The following is a 14,590-nucleotide window of genomic DNA, read 5'->3' as shown; positions in this document are numbered from 1 at the left end:
TAAAATCAAGCATGTCAATCCTATCATACAAGGCTTCTTTATACCGTGATTCAGTCTTCTTCTCAAATGTTAGTATGTCGCCATTGGGCTTTACTTGTACAATATCCTTAATCACAGTTGTTATTTCTACGAGTGCGGTCGGTCCATTCTGGGCGCTCGATTTGCAAAGCAAATGCCGAAGTCCTCCCCAGATTTCCAGGACAGCTATAGTGAGAATCCAGGTCCATTACTCCTTGTTAAAAGGAAAATCAACATCTTCAGTATCTCAAAATCAGATCCATCTCGTCGATTCAAGTGACTGGAAAACATGGGTCTAGGTTAAAGTTTACCTAATCGCTGTATTGTGTCTTGGTGATTTAACCCAAGGTGAAGGTAAGTACATGCTCGTAGTAAATAGCCTAGATATTGTCCCTGAAAGGTCAAAAGAATCATATATTTCTGAAATAACTAGAATTTGATTAACGTTTTAATGTTTTACTTGCAAATCTTCATGTATGTTTTAGTTTTTGAGATCAATGCAACATTTTACCAGGAACGAATGCTCTAGAGAATTGGGCGACACAGCTGAACGAAAAATTCTCTACTGGCATATTCGTTTCGATCTGTCAAGGGCACTTGTAGGGAAGCTGTCGAAAGAATCGTCATCAGAGCTATCATGAGGACCATTTTGATGATTGTCAAAAGGTTCTAGATAGGACATAAATTCCATAATGGTTGTTGAAAGTTAATTCACGCGAAAGTCTTAAGAAGCCTGAGTTAGTGATTCTCTGGCGGTTGCATTAGATCTTAGAGCGCGGTTCTGTATACGTAACAAAAAGTTCATGAGCAGATATCTAATAACTTGACTTGCAGAGGGGTAATCAGAAGATTTCCAACATTCGAAATTAATCCGTACATTCAACGAGTTTGAAATGCTCAACTAGGCTGCGGATATCAGTTTGAATATTTCGGAAAAAATCCAAACCCCTGGTTCTCTTTGAGTATCACATCTTTTCATCCAAGGCGTTAAGAGCCTCTGGTTAGTCTACCAGTCTTTCGAATTGATATGCACCCTATGAACCAAATACAAGATAAGTCAAATGATAGCTACTCAAGTTCAAAGACTATTACATATTCAATACTTCCCTAGGATATTGAAAACTCTAGAAAAGTCTTGTAGAATTTCTTGGCATGTAGTGATTTTACATAACGATTCACATCTGATTAACAACCTCTGACTCTGTGTACTCTCTGTTGTCATCGGTTTTCCAAATTCTCAAGTGCCCAAAACTCTTAGTTGAATCGGGATAAACCTATGATTCATACCCTGGTGAGTTCAAGTAATTTAGAGAGTAGATGATATCCAGCTACCTGCCCAACGCTTATTGCTCTCCACTTTTCAGCATTGTATCACGTGATGCAATAGACTCTCGGATCTCGGCAGCCCCCCTATCCGAGGCGAGAAATGGAGCAAGAAATGGAAGGTGAAATTTGGAATACAAAAAGTTCCGATTCATGGACGATTCATGGTTTAATGTTCGTTGAGCATACAGTAAGAAGTATTTTAAGCTCGTCTATAGTCCACAACTAGAGTATTTCGTGTTTCTTTCGATAGTAGAAATATGGCAGGAGAAAATCCATTATATTGTGTTAGACTTTGTGCCAAGTGACTATACAATGGACACAACAGATAATATCGTAAATTCAAGTAGAAATAAAATTTTTTATTCATAATCTTTCCCAGGGTATTGACGCACAGGCCATAATCAAATGTCTTTTGGAATTTAATCTCGATGTCCATTTTATCCCCTCATTTGGTAGAGCTTACTCGGGCGCCTGGCTTGGCTTTGCTTGATTGAATGAATTCTTTTGATTTATCGCTTTTACAATGAAAATTATGATATTGAGCGAAGCTTGGGTTCGGCAGATCCATATCAAGCCCGCTCCTCCGGAATGATAGAAATGCAGTCATGAATTGGCCTTTAAGCTAGATTAAGGAGAGAACATATCTGCATCAACCGTATCAATTTTTATCCAGAACTATCGAAAAAACTCACAAGCTGATAGTTCGTGGTCGCCAAATATATCTCAATGCGGAAGTTAGACGCTTTGTTCCAGAATGAGTCTTCTAGTCATGATTTGGGCAATGAATGTGAAGATTAAATTCAATAAACCATGTTAGCCACCGGTTTTGTCCGGGAATAATCAAGATCAACTCGCGCTACCACATTGGCAGTGTTTTCTTCACAAAGTCCCAGAGCTTGACTGGATTAGATCCAACGTGATGCCCGAAGATCTAGTCATTTTGATCCCTAGTTTCGTATCGCATCTAGATTTGAATAGCAGCCAATTAATTCAATCTCAAATACCACAAACTAGTTTCTGATTTTAATACCAGAACTAGAAAATGATCCTAGCTTGCAAGATAGTCAAAAGGCCAAATGGAAAATATGACTTCGAAGGAAACGCGTCTAAAATGAAGTTAATGTACCGGAATCCCGGGCATATTAGCCTTAAAATATCGAACATAAACTGCCGATAATTTTTATGCCAGAGCGCAGTCACAATTATGCAATGCGGACCTTGTGTACGGGGAAGGGACGATCGATGAAATGTCACGTGGTTGCTGCATTTGTCGCTGATGCAGTTTGGAATTCTGATGTGGGAAAGCACGTTGAGAAGATACCGGTCATCTAAATGATGGCAATAACGGAAGGAGATATCAAGAGGATAGCCAGATACATTTGATTGCACGTCCGAAAACTCACATAGAAAATCCTTGTATGTGAACCCTACAAGCATGCTTCACTTGGCAAGACAAAAGCTTTGGCACCATCAGTCATCTTCAGAGCTACCTCTGCGTCATGTTTACATACAAAAGTTGTTGAAGTCAAAATTGCCCGATGTTCAAATGCATGGAATTATTACGTAAAGTTATCAAATCTAACATCTAGACATTATTGAAGTATAATGGCAGCGAAACTAATTGGACTTTTTCTTGACATAATCAACTTATTTATGTTAGTAAAGGAGTTAAATAGGTCTAAACTTTCACATGTCAAGCTTAATGAGATTCTCTTCGTTAGATTGTCGTTGATGAATGCAAAATTCGAGCATGAGCATGCAAGCGGATATGTTTCCAAGCCCATATTGAATCATTTGAATCTTGAACATTGCATGAACACGGATCTAAACTATTTGATTTTGAATATGCAATAATATAATTACCCTGATTCCTAACCGTGTCATCTCCAGTTTGTCCAGAAATCCATATTACAGTCTGCCATAAGAGACTTTTGAGCATTGACATCCTCCCAGATATTGAAAAGATTGGAATGTTGCATTCATACTGATGCTAAATTCAATTAAAATTCAAACTTGCCGCAGTACCAATTTTCTATATGGCACACCGAACCTTCCTCAATCTGTACACCCACTCAATCCACACGAACGAGTTGACGATGATAGTAAAGCAAGCCATCACCTGTTTGATTGTAGTCTTACTATTTGACATGAATATCTATACTTTGTGTGTAATCTGATAAACCAAGTGGTATGGGTAATCCCAACTGCATAGATTTAAAAGTAGATATCGAAGACAAACCCTTAGAAAGGGGTGGAGATTTGCATCATTTGAAGACGGCATGGGTGAGAGATGAGTTACACGATTGGAGATATGGTCAAATGGACAGTTCACTGGTGGATACATGGATTGACAAGAAATTTCTCAACTTTCAAAATTTGTAACAAATTCTCACTCTCACTAGTGGTCACAGTCTTTGAAATTAAAGTAATATATATTATACACTAGCTAAAGTTTACCGCTAGTAACACTACTATGACACACATCCCGCCAATTCGGCAACAATTGACTATTTCCGATCATGAAATCTCAAACTAAATGACGTCCTGGATATAAGAAAAGTTAGTCAGCTGTGAAAGAAAGTATGTTCAAGGTGGGTGTTGTGACTTACAAAAGATTATCCAAAAAAAAAGAACCCACAAGATTAGAGCCGGCTTTCTTTCGCTTCTCCGGGTTCCCCAGAGACTCTGCCTACACTTGTAAGCATAATCTACGAGCGATCTGGTTGGCTCCCCAGGTTCGGGATTTCTTCCGCTTCTCCCGAATCGCTCAAAGTATACCCGAAGGTGACTTTGAGCGATGCTCCCTCACTATGAGGAAATCTGTTAATCAAAAAAAAAAAAAAAAAAAAAAAAAAAAAAAGAGTGATCACTTAGCTCCTCGTGAGAGGGTACCCAGCTAGCACGACGTGGACGTGTGATCAAGACTAGCCTCCCTACACTCAAAAGTTAGCATTTACATATTAGAGGAATTGAATCACCTTGTTAGATTTGGCCTAGCCCTGAACGGGTAGAGTGTCGTCGATGCCTGGTATCCCAGCTGCGTAATCTGGGTAATATTGGCTCCCATCGTTCTTATAGTGCTGGCGATGAAGTGCTGTCGTCAACTGGCTGGTATCCTAGCTGCGAAATCTAGGCAATATTGGCTCCCATCATACTCTGAGATGTATCGTGGTGTCTGAGTCGATTCGCCTGGTATCCCGGTCGACAAGGCCGGGTAATATTGGCCCCAAATGCTTATAGTCACACTCCGTAGAGGTCGGACTTGTCGATGCCTGGTATCCTAGCTGCGAAATCTAGGCAATATTTGGCTCCCATGATTCTATGTTTATAGTGCTGAGGGAGCACTGGCGGCGACTGGCTGGTATCCTAGCTGCGAAGTCTAGGCAATATTGGCTCCCATCATACTCTGAAATGTATCGTAGTGTCTGAGTCGATTCGCCTGGTATCCCGGGCGACAAAGCCGGGTAATATTGGCCCCATTGTCGAGGAAGTTTAGAGACCACACTCCGGAGAGATCGGTCTTGTCTCGAGTCGATTCTCCTGGTATCCCGGTTGACAAGGCCGGGTAATATTGGCCCCATTGTCGAGGAAGTTTAGAGACCACACTCCGGAGAGATCGGTCTTGTCTCGAGTCGATTCTCCTGGTATCCCGGTTGACAAGGCCGGGTAATATTGGCCCCATTGTCGAGGAAGTTTAGAGACCACACTCCGGAGAGATCGGTCTTGTCTCGAGTCGATTCTCCTGGTATCCCGGTTGACAAGGCCGGGTAATATTGGCCCCAATTGCTTATAGTCACACTCCGGAGAGGTCGGACTTGTCGATGTGATGTTGAGGTGAGATATATAAAAAAGATACAAGTAAAATAAACAAAAGTATGAGTGTGTCGATGTTGTATTGTGTTGAGGCGGGATGAGATGTATGAAAAAGATATGAGTAAAATAAACAAAGGTATGAAGATGTCGAAAATATACGGAAGAAGAAGAAAAAAGAAATTCAAAGAGGGAAAAAAACCTTTATATACCCCTCGAGGTCTTAGTGTTACTCATTAGTCCATCATATAAGCTTCAGAGATCTTAGAGCTATTTCGGGAATGATCTGGTCTTTACGATTCTAGGTGCTTGGGTCATAGATCCGGTATGCTATTGTGTGAATCATTCACATCTCTAGAACCACTAGTTCACGTCACATCTGTACGTGATACAACTAGTTCATAATATTAGTCTATCCTCGCATGCAAATCTCGGGTTAAATTTTCTCGCTATTCCAATAGCTCATATCCAGTTCGACACTCTATTCATGTACCAAGGAAATTGATTTAAAATCCCAGATTCAATAGTACTCAGTCTTCATATGGACTCGGTATAACTCGGAAGATATGTATTATCGCAGACCACGTGTTTTCATTAAGTCTAACATCTGTAGTATATTTACAGGCACAGGGGCTTTTACATTCAGGAGAAGTGGCCTTTACCCGACCAAGCCGGCTCCAGAGCCGATTGTTAGTCTCTTTTCTATGTATCAGATAAACAATCCGTTTTGTTAGTTTCGGCTAAACGGGGCTTTAATGCTGTCGTTCAGGTACCGATTGTAAAGCAGTGTTGTGAAAACAATTTTCATACATCGATCGAGGTGTCATGCCAAAAACTGTTTTCATCAAATGATTACCTAGTGGTATAATAACGGCTAGTATTACATACCACAGGTCTCCTGACCTGTCCCGGAAATCCTCGTCTCCTAGAATTGGCCTATTTTGTGTTGGATGTACTACCATAATTCCCCCTTTTCTTGCTATGGAGACTAATGAAGATACTAATCACCCCAAACTTTCAAATAGACACTCAAACTTGAACCACTCAGAATCACCTGGAAGTTTCCACGCGTCTATCCACCACGGTGCTCAATATATTCACAAAGACTTGGTACCTTCGCAAACAGCAGTGCAGATGGAATTCAATTCTGATATCCTTTTCTCTTTACCGGCCAAGGTGACGATATTCAGACAATGAACACGTTCCGATGTTCACGCAAGAAACTTTATCGGTGAACCGAATAAGAGATGGGTTAATTATAGAAAGGTGTACGGTACGATAACATAGTAGATCGTATCCACAGAGGTCAAATAACCCAGACCAAGAAAGCTACAGAGGAAAGAGATCTCTTTATCTCTTATGTAATGAAGACCGCTTAGTTTTGAGTTACAGTAAACATAATGAGTAGTCACACAGAGTACATCTCATCTCTGATATTTCCCTTCCACATACCGGCATTGGCAAGCGATGATCATATATTCAACCCGATGGCTCTAATTGCCGCTCCTTCCGTATCCACACAAATGTTTCATTAGTAAAAATCCAGTACTCTAGATCCTAGAGAACTCTCTCCTCCTCATCCTCCTCCGCCTTCTTCCTCCCGATAAAAAGTCCCAATCCTAATTAAGTTCTCTTACTTTAGAATATAGTATATCTCAGTTTTTAAAATCACTAAAAGACTAATAACTCTAATTGCCGCTCCTTCCGTATTCACTAAAGATCCAGCACTCTAAATCCCACGAAAATCTCCTCTCCCCCAGCCTCTTTACCTTCCCCACCCCCTACACAGAAACCTACAGTCCCAACCAAGTCCCCTTTGGGACACTCAGCTTTTAGATAACCAGAAGACTAGCAAGTCACTTAGCAAGCCTACCTCATCCAACCTGCAATGACCCTACCGTACCTAAATTTCCCCCGAATACCATCCACACTATCCATCTCCACTCTCCAATTCGATACCCACACAGCTTCTATTGCTCCTCAAAAGTCACCTACCAAAGACACAACACAACGCAACTGAACTCAACCACTAGGGAGCCAGCTCTCTGATGTCCATCCTGTCTATAACCGAGTAACTAACACAGTATCCAACAATCCAAAAACAGTTCGCAAAAAAGAAAAGAAAAATAGAAGTACATCCACCCACCTACCTACCTATCCACCTATCCACCTATTCACTTAACTACCTACAGACCTCCAACCCTCCCCAAACACCCCCCGAAAACCATCACATCCCATCCCATCCCAATCTCCAACGCAGCTCTCCATCCCTAGATATCAATCCAGCCAGCAACCCCTCAAAATCTACCATTTCAACTTGCACAATTCAATGCCAACTATTCGATTGATTTAGAACAACCGCATGATACTATCGATTGCCTTAAGGAGGCTAAGCGAGGCGGCACGGAATAAAGTTATTTGGATGCGGGAAAGATGTATATAGTGAGGATGGGATGAGAAGAAAGGAAGTCTACAGTGGACAATAAATGCACTTTCATTCCAACTGTCGAGCTTCGTTCAAGACATGTTGCAATACGCACACCAACAACACAAAACTTCGCACAAAGATGCAAGCTAGAGGGGACATGCTAAATTGCTATTTGCTATGTAATGCCTATCGATTCCTGTACCATATCAACCATACCAGACCATTCATTCATATCATCATTCCCGTATCCATTCCCTTTCCCCCCATGCACATCATCTCCATCTCACAGCACTAAGGTAGAGATGGATAGTTCCCTCCATCCAGCGAACCAGATTGAAATGACAAGTCAACAATCTACTGTCAACTTATCCATCCCCCGAGCCATCACAAGATGTACCTACTCCATAGAACCGGCTTATCATCAAACACTACAAATCACTCCAATCAACGAGCCAACAACCAATCAAATCAGACCGAAAAGGGTAAAAGTGTCAGGTAACCGAATTCCTATTCCGAGCCCCCCAAAGAAAAAGAGAAACAAAAATCAATCCAGGTCCATGAGATGTATCATGACCATATGGGCGCCAAAAATATTGCTTTGTCCTAGCAAAATGTTATCCTTAACCATGGTCCGACCTTGTGGTCATTTTAATGTGCTTGCAACGCCATTCCGTTCCAATATAGGTATAATCCCAAAGTGTAAATCCGATCAATCATTTATGCCTTCTTGGCCGGTGGAGAAGTCGTAGAGTCGCAGCCTTGAGGGGCATAATTCTTCATGATTTTCTGAAAATCAGATTCATTGACGACGGCGCCCGTTTCCGAACATTTGGCTTTCTTTTGAAGATCCTTGCAAAGACCATCAAGGTCAAATTCGCCTTCTTTCACCTTAGGACAATTTTGGAGACGATCCCTAAAACAGCAGTTAGCAAGTATATCGACTATTATCGCGATGCAGTAGTCTTACCAAATGGTGTTGCAACTAAGCATTGTTGATCTATCTTCACCTGGAACTACCTCATTGTCTTCATTCTGCTTTTCATCGATTTGTTGTACAAGATCCTTCTTTGTGGCTGCAGGACTTGGAACGTTGAACGGAGTATTGAAATCTGGCATCTCGAATGCATCGGCGAAGAAACCATCATCAAGAGCAAAAGGGTCGTTCGAAAGAACGTTATTTTGAGGTTCGCGATAATCACCAAAGAGTTGAGGATCAAATTGATTGTTGTTTTGTTGAGCGAACCAATCAATGCCATTGACATCGAAAACGGCAGTTTCTAAATTTCCTGAATTGATACCGGGTTCAGACATTGTACGTGGAATGGGATTGTTGGCATTGCCGCAAGCCATGTTGAGCTTTTCGCAGAAGGACAGCTCACCTGGTGCTAAGTTGCTGTTGCTACAAGTATTCTCTTCTCCAATTGTTGTCAACGTGCTGTCAATAGCTTTGTTGTATGGTGATTGCATGTTGGTAGGTTCTGGAGAGGTTCCACAAGATGAACTTGCTCCATTGTTGGAATGCGAGGAAGCCGACGGTGAGCTATATGACGTACTTTGACCATTGGTAGAAATGTTGGGTGAGCCGTTACTTGACATTGAACCGTTGGTTAGGTTTCCGAAAGCGTCGAATGGTGAACTTTTTGATGCGCTTTCCAAAAGTTCAGGGGAAAATAAACCGGAGAATGAAGACATGTCATCGCCGATCTGAGCTGGAGTTTGAGTCAAGCCAACACCAAAGGTACTCGCATTAGATTGATTGCGGGAGCTAGTTTGACTCTTGTCAGTTGGACTATGAGAATTCTCGGTAGAAGCGGGGGACTTGAATGGCCCGACTGATGAGCTTCCGTTAGTGATAGGGGGTCCGGGAAGGCGACCGAATCTTGGGAACTCAAAGTGAAAGTTGACGTCATTTGGATTAGCAGATGCAGATGGAAGTCCTTTGCCTGCGAGATAAGCTGGAACGTTGCCATTTGGGCTTCGGTTGATACCACCTGTGACAGACAATCTTTTCTTGTATTCCCTCAATTCCATCGACATTCGTTCGATTTGCGCTCTTAGAATACTATTCTCATGATTGGCAGATTCGGAAGCTTTCTCTAGATCCTCAACCTTCGTCTCAAGATCCTTTAAATGCTTTTCTTTTCGCTCACGGAATGCACGTTGGGCGGCACGATTTTGAGCCTTGCGTTTCTAATTAAGAAATTAGAAGCTATTCAAGACAACGAAAACACCGAGAAAGTACTCACTGAAGTGGGTTCTGATGTAAGAGGCTTTCTACCGGGCTTCTTCGACGACTTATCATCTCCTTCTCTTCGTTTACCACCACCTTCTTCATCATCATCATCGTCTGGATGACTTCTCTTTTCATGATTATCAGTATCACCATCTGATGAAGTTCCAGGTAAGTTTCCGATCATTTGTCCTTGCGAATCATTGGTGAAGTCGAAATTAAAACTATCGTCCCCTTCGAATTCGTAGTCATAATCGATAAAAGGACTCTCTTCAAATCCGTTCAATGTACCCGAACCCGGCGCTTGGGTCGGAGATTCGTTGAATGCGGATGTAGACGTGTTGGGAAGGCCATTGCTCGACGCAGTAATTGAAGTGTCCATATTGTTTGCAGATTTGTTTGAGTTGAGAGCAGCGAAAAGTAACTCCTCTTGTCGTGGAGATAGGGTGAAATCCGGATTTATTGGGTTTGAACGGTTGGTGCTGGCGGTAGCCATTGAAGCCTTGCTATGTATTGATTTGTGATTCTGACGTAGATAAGAATGCTCGAATTCCTTTGTAGAATGAAAGGAGGGATTCTTTCTAGAAGAACTATCTCACATTCCCTAGATATTCCCGATAAGAGTGTGAATCAGATGTCGCAAGCCGAAAACGAAATCTGGAGTTCGCTGTAAGGATGGCGAGTTGTAATTGAGTGGGATTTGGTTTCGAGGTGGTCGGAATAAAAGTTCGATTGAGTCTTCTCAACCGTAAGCTTATGCAGGACAATCAATCCCGCTTCGCCGGATAAAAGAGAGGGGCCAGATATCTTGGGGAGGGGGGATATGTTGCAGAGAAATGAGAAATGGGAGGCAAAAAGTGGAGGATATGTATGGCGTAAGGTGTAGGTATGGTCTTGTTGGAGGAGGCGATGGGTTGTGGTGGTTGTCTACGCTTTGGATTCTTGAAGCCTCGTATCCGTGGCCTCAACTGAGATATGGGTGGGATGGATGGATGGGTGGATGGATGGATGGATGGATGGATGGAAACGCAGGTGAACGAGATGGATTGACTGGCTGATACTACTCGCGCCGATACGTGCGAGTATGATGTAAGTCGAGTCGTGATGTCTTCCTTGGAGAGAAAGAAGGAATGGGATTGGGGAATACGATGGATTTCCTCGCACTGAGGAATAAAGTTCTACCCAGCTGATTTCACGATTTTTGCGGCAGATGGGGCAGATGGACAGATTCGCAGATTCATTGCTCCATTTCCCCCTTCCTCGAATGATTCTTCAAGATTCCAGGGATTCTAGAGGGGCAGTGAATTTTTGGGTTTTTTGATTTCTCAGCAGCAAAATTTGAAAAGTCCGCTAAGTCCGGATGTGATCTAGTCCCTTTTGACGTGAGGCGCAACTTGTTCGAAAGGGGAATCAAAGTCTGTGGCGCCAGTACAGATTGAGTAACTTATGGAGTTGAAGGCTCGGATGGGCAGGGCGATACAGGAGAAAGGAGAAAGACGAGGGTATCACTGGCCGCTTCTCCCTGCGATACGAGCATATGCTGCTAATCACATTAAGGTTTCTTGTCTTCGGCACCAGCTGCGACGCCTGGATGTATATATGGACTGCCCAGGCATTCACACGACGCGTTGGCTCGATCGTTTGTTATGCAGTACGTTGCAGTGTCTTGAGCATTCAATACTAGACGGACAGAGGATTCTCTCGGGAAGCATGCGGTGGAAGCAGTGTGGTCAGACGTTTTGTTCGTCTTTTCTGCACAGAGTAAGGTGTCTACTGCGTCTCTTGTGTCTACTGCTCTGCGGTACTGTACTAGGTATGAGTCAACAGCAAAAATGACGCAGGTGGTGACATTACATTCTCTTCTACTGCGTTCGATATTAACTTGTTGCGTTTTGAACAAATCAATGGAGGAGACGTTGAAGTTTCTATCCCAGCTTTGCATATGCACTACTCTTATCTAACACCTGGCTACTAGCAGCTACTTGTACCTTTTGCGGGGACTGCCATGCTGCGGGTTTCCAGCTGGCCCTTTCTTTCGCATACAGCCATCTGTGTAGCAACCGGCATCCGTCTCTAGACTCCATTCATAGACCACAACACACGAAATCAATGCAAGAACCAAGTTACCGGATGCTACTACCGAGGCCAAGGGAAATGTGCGCACCTAGGAGGTAGGGAGGTAGTAAGTAGGTCGTCTCCGAAGACCCCGAAATGCGGGTTGACAATCATTCGCCGGGTAGGAAGTATCACTTATCGACTCTTTGACCCATCGCTATTATTTACAAATTGTGTCAACTTGTGAAACGATCTTCCCAGCTACAGTCTACGAAGTCCGTATTGGTGCAACTCAAAGACAAAGATTAGATACACTGCACATGACTTTGTGGCTGGTGAGCCATTTTAGCCACAGAGCAGGTGAGGCTTGAAAGCGGGATATTCTTATGCCAGGTTCCGCTCTGCTTGCAGATCAATCACAACGTACTATTGCTCCACTCTACGGAGTATTATTCCATGCGTAAACAATTTGATAAACTCCCTATGAACTTTTAAATTTATACAGAAACATACCGCCCTTTTCCTGTCACGATGGATCTCGCATATGATCATATCCAAGAGGAAGCTCTCCAACCCGATCAGAATAAGGAGAAATCAACACAGCCTGCCCCGACGCTCAATGCCGATTTCCAAGAAGCATATAAAGCTATCTCTTCTAGTCCTTGGGGTGCGAAGTTAGGTGGATTCTTTGGAAGTGTTGTCAAACAGGTAAGAGATGATGGTTGGCAAACATATGAGTATTGCGGCTGAGTATATCTGTCTGATCTACAGGGCGAGAATGTTTATAAAGAGGCTCAACAGGAGTTCAACACTGTTAGTGAGGAGGCTACCAAGGGATTCACAGACCTAAGGTCTTCGATCATCAGTCGCACACGAGGACTTACGATTACACAAGCTCAAGAGGATGAGAAGGCGGCAGCAGGAGGGTCTACAAGCAAAGATGGGGAGTCGACTTCGAAAGATCTCACAACAGATGAGGCATTAAAGGAATCGGAAGGTGTTTTAGCGAGATTGAAGACCGAGGCTGCGAAGAGATTAGTAGAGATTCAAAAGGCAGAAGATGCAGCAGATGAAGCGCTCCTAAAGTTTGGAACAAACATCCGAAACTTCTTGAAAGATGCTGTTAGCATTGCACCACCTACCTCGAATGCAGATGGACAAGCCAATGCCGTTCTATTCGAGAGTAAGGATTCTCAAGGGAAGAGAGTTATCCATACTACAAGATTCGACGCCCAACTCCATGTCATTCATTCTACACTCGATAGCTTCACCACTGATCCAATCAGCGAGGAATTTGAACCATGGACTAAGACTTTCAATGTTGAGAAGAAGACTGATGATATCGCTAAGGACTTAGAAAAATACGAAGAATTAAGAAGTTCAATGGAAAAACTGGTACCAGACAAGGTCAAATACGAGGACTTTTTCAAACGATACTATTTCCTCCGACACAGTATCGAAACTGCTGAGGCTAAGAGGAGAGATTTACTCAAAGGTATGATTATTTGTGATGCCCCAGAACGTGTGAGAGACATAAATTAACAAAACAACAAACAGGTGCTGTAGCAACTGAACAAGAAGAAGATGTAAAATGGACATCTGATTCTGAAGAAGACTCAGAAGAAGAGGATTCCGATGACGATGAATCTGAAGATGAAGATGACAGAGCTGCGAAGGTCAAGACAACTTCCGATAGACCAGCTTCTGCCGAATCGTCTACCACTTTACATCCTGCGACACAAGATAAGGAAAAGTCCACTGCTACATCTCCAACTCCAACCCTCAAACCAACTGAACCAAGAAAATCAAACGATGAAAAATCTCAAGCGGACAGCGATGGTAGTTATGACGTTGTGGGTGCGGCGTCGGGAGCTCCTAGTCGGGCTCCTAACAGTCCAAAGGAAAAGGTTGCAGGTGCAGGAGTAAAGAAGGAAGAGAGCGACGACGACAGCGAGGAGGAGGATTGGGAATAGATATTTTAAGTGTGTGAGGGGAACTGAATATATTCTGATGATGACACAGGCGTTGTGGATAATTTGACACTAGGAGTTTTGGGATTGGATTTCCCCCCCTTTTTTTTTCTGTTATGTTATTAGCGACCTCTTTCATTGAAAGATGCATTTCCTGTGCCTTTCTATGCTATTGCTGTTGCTATTACTATGCTTACAGATATCCGCATTCGGTCTTGAGACCTGTAGCCAATAGATTGTGTTTCTTCACTGATTGTCAATTTTGATATGATACCACTTATTATATTGTGATGGGGATTGTGTTTACATTGTTTATATCTAAATCCTCGTTTACCCCCACCCCTTTAAAGATATTCGGCTCGGTGGTTTACCGGGCGGTATCGTTTATGGTGGATTTATCATGGGGATTGTGAATGTGTGTATATATATATATAGAATAGAGAGAGGCAATGGAATTCTTTTTATAGGTGTATGCTTTTGGTTGTTCATTTTTAGATAGTATAGTGTAGTGTATAGTGTATAGGTTATGTTATGATATTTTATGTTTATCTTGATTATTGGTTTCGGGTGGGGGAGGCAGAGGGATGTGGAGGGTTTAAGAGGAGGGATCGGGAGGACGGGGAGAGGGAGGTCGTGAGGGTTTATTTGTGGTGGTGGTGGGAAGTGGTTGAGAGGTGAGAGGTCGGAGATTGATTTTACTGTGCTTTGTATATATGTATACATGTGGATCGTTTGGTATCTGGGCATTTTGGG

At 42.7% G+C, this 14,590-nt stretch overlaps 2 protein-coding genes across 3 annotated transcripts; one reads left to right on the top strand and one right to left on the bottom strand.

The window, feature by feature from the left end:
- Positions 1-7,740: 7,740 nt before the first annotated feature.
- Bap1 lies at positions 7,741-10,478 on the bottom strand. 2 transcript variants are annotated; one of them, XM_024696765.1, is made up of 4 exons: positions 9,829-10,478; positions 8,962-9,772; positions 8,550-8,868; positions 7,741-8,495 (listed from the first exon to the last, which is right to left on the bottom strand). In XM_024696765.1, exons 1-4 carry the CDS (start codon positions 10,306-10,308, stop codon positions 8,300-8,302), a joined length of 1,806 nt encoding a protein of 601 aa, XP_024552578.1. In that variant the 5' UTR covers positions 10,309-10,478; the 3' UTR covers positions 7,741-8,299. The 2 variants fall into 2 exon arrangements, with proteins under 2 accessions (XP_024552578.1, XP_024552579.1); XM_024696766.1 differs by having other exon boundaries at positions 8,550-9,772.
- Positions 10,479-12,204: 1,726 nt separating this feature from the next.
- On the top strand, positions 12,205-14,086 carry BCIN_13g02990 (hypothetical protein). Its single transcript, XM_001547273.2, has 3 exons — positions 12,205-12,575; positions 12,639-13,362; positions 13,425-14,086. The coding sequence occupies exons 1-3, from the start codon at positions 12,399-12,401 to the stop codon at positions 13,838-13,840; spliced, it is 1,317 nt and encodes a 438-aa protein (XP_001547323.1). The 5' UTR covers positions 12,205-12,398; the 3' UTR covers positions 13,841-14,086.
- The last annotated feature ends 504 nt before the right edge of the window (positions 14,087-14,590 follow it).

This window comes from Botrytis cinerea, chromosome 13 (genome assembly GCF_000143535.2).
Source record: "Botrytis cinerea B05.10 chromosome 13, complete sequence".
Classification (NCBI taxonomy): domain Eukaryota; kingdom Fungi; phylum Ascomycota; class Leotiomycetes; order Helotiales; family Sclerotiniaceae; genus Botrytis; species Botrytis cinerea.
The sequence above is the reverse complement of the archived record's forward strand: the minus strand, read 5'-3'. Positions and strand labels throughout refer to the sequence as shown.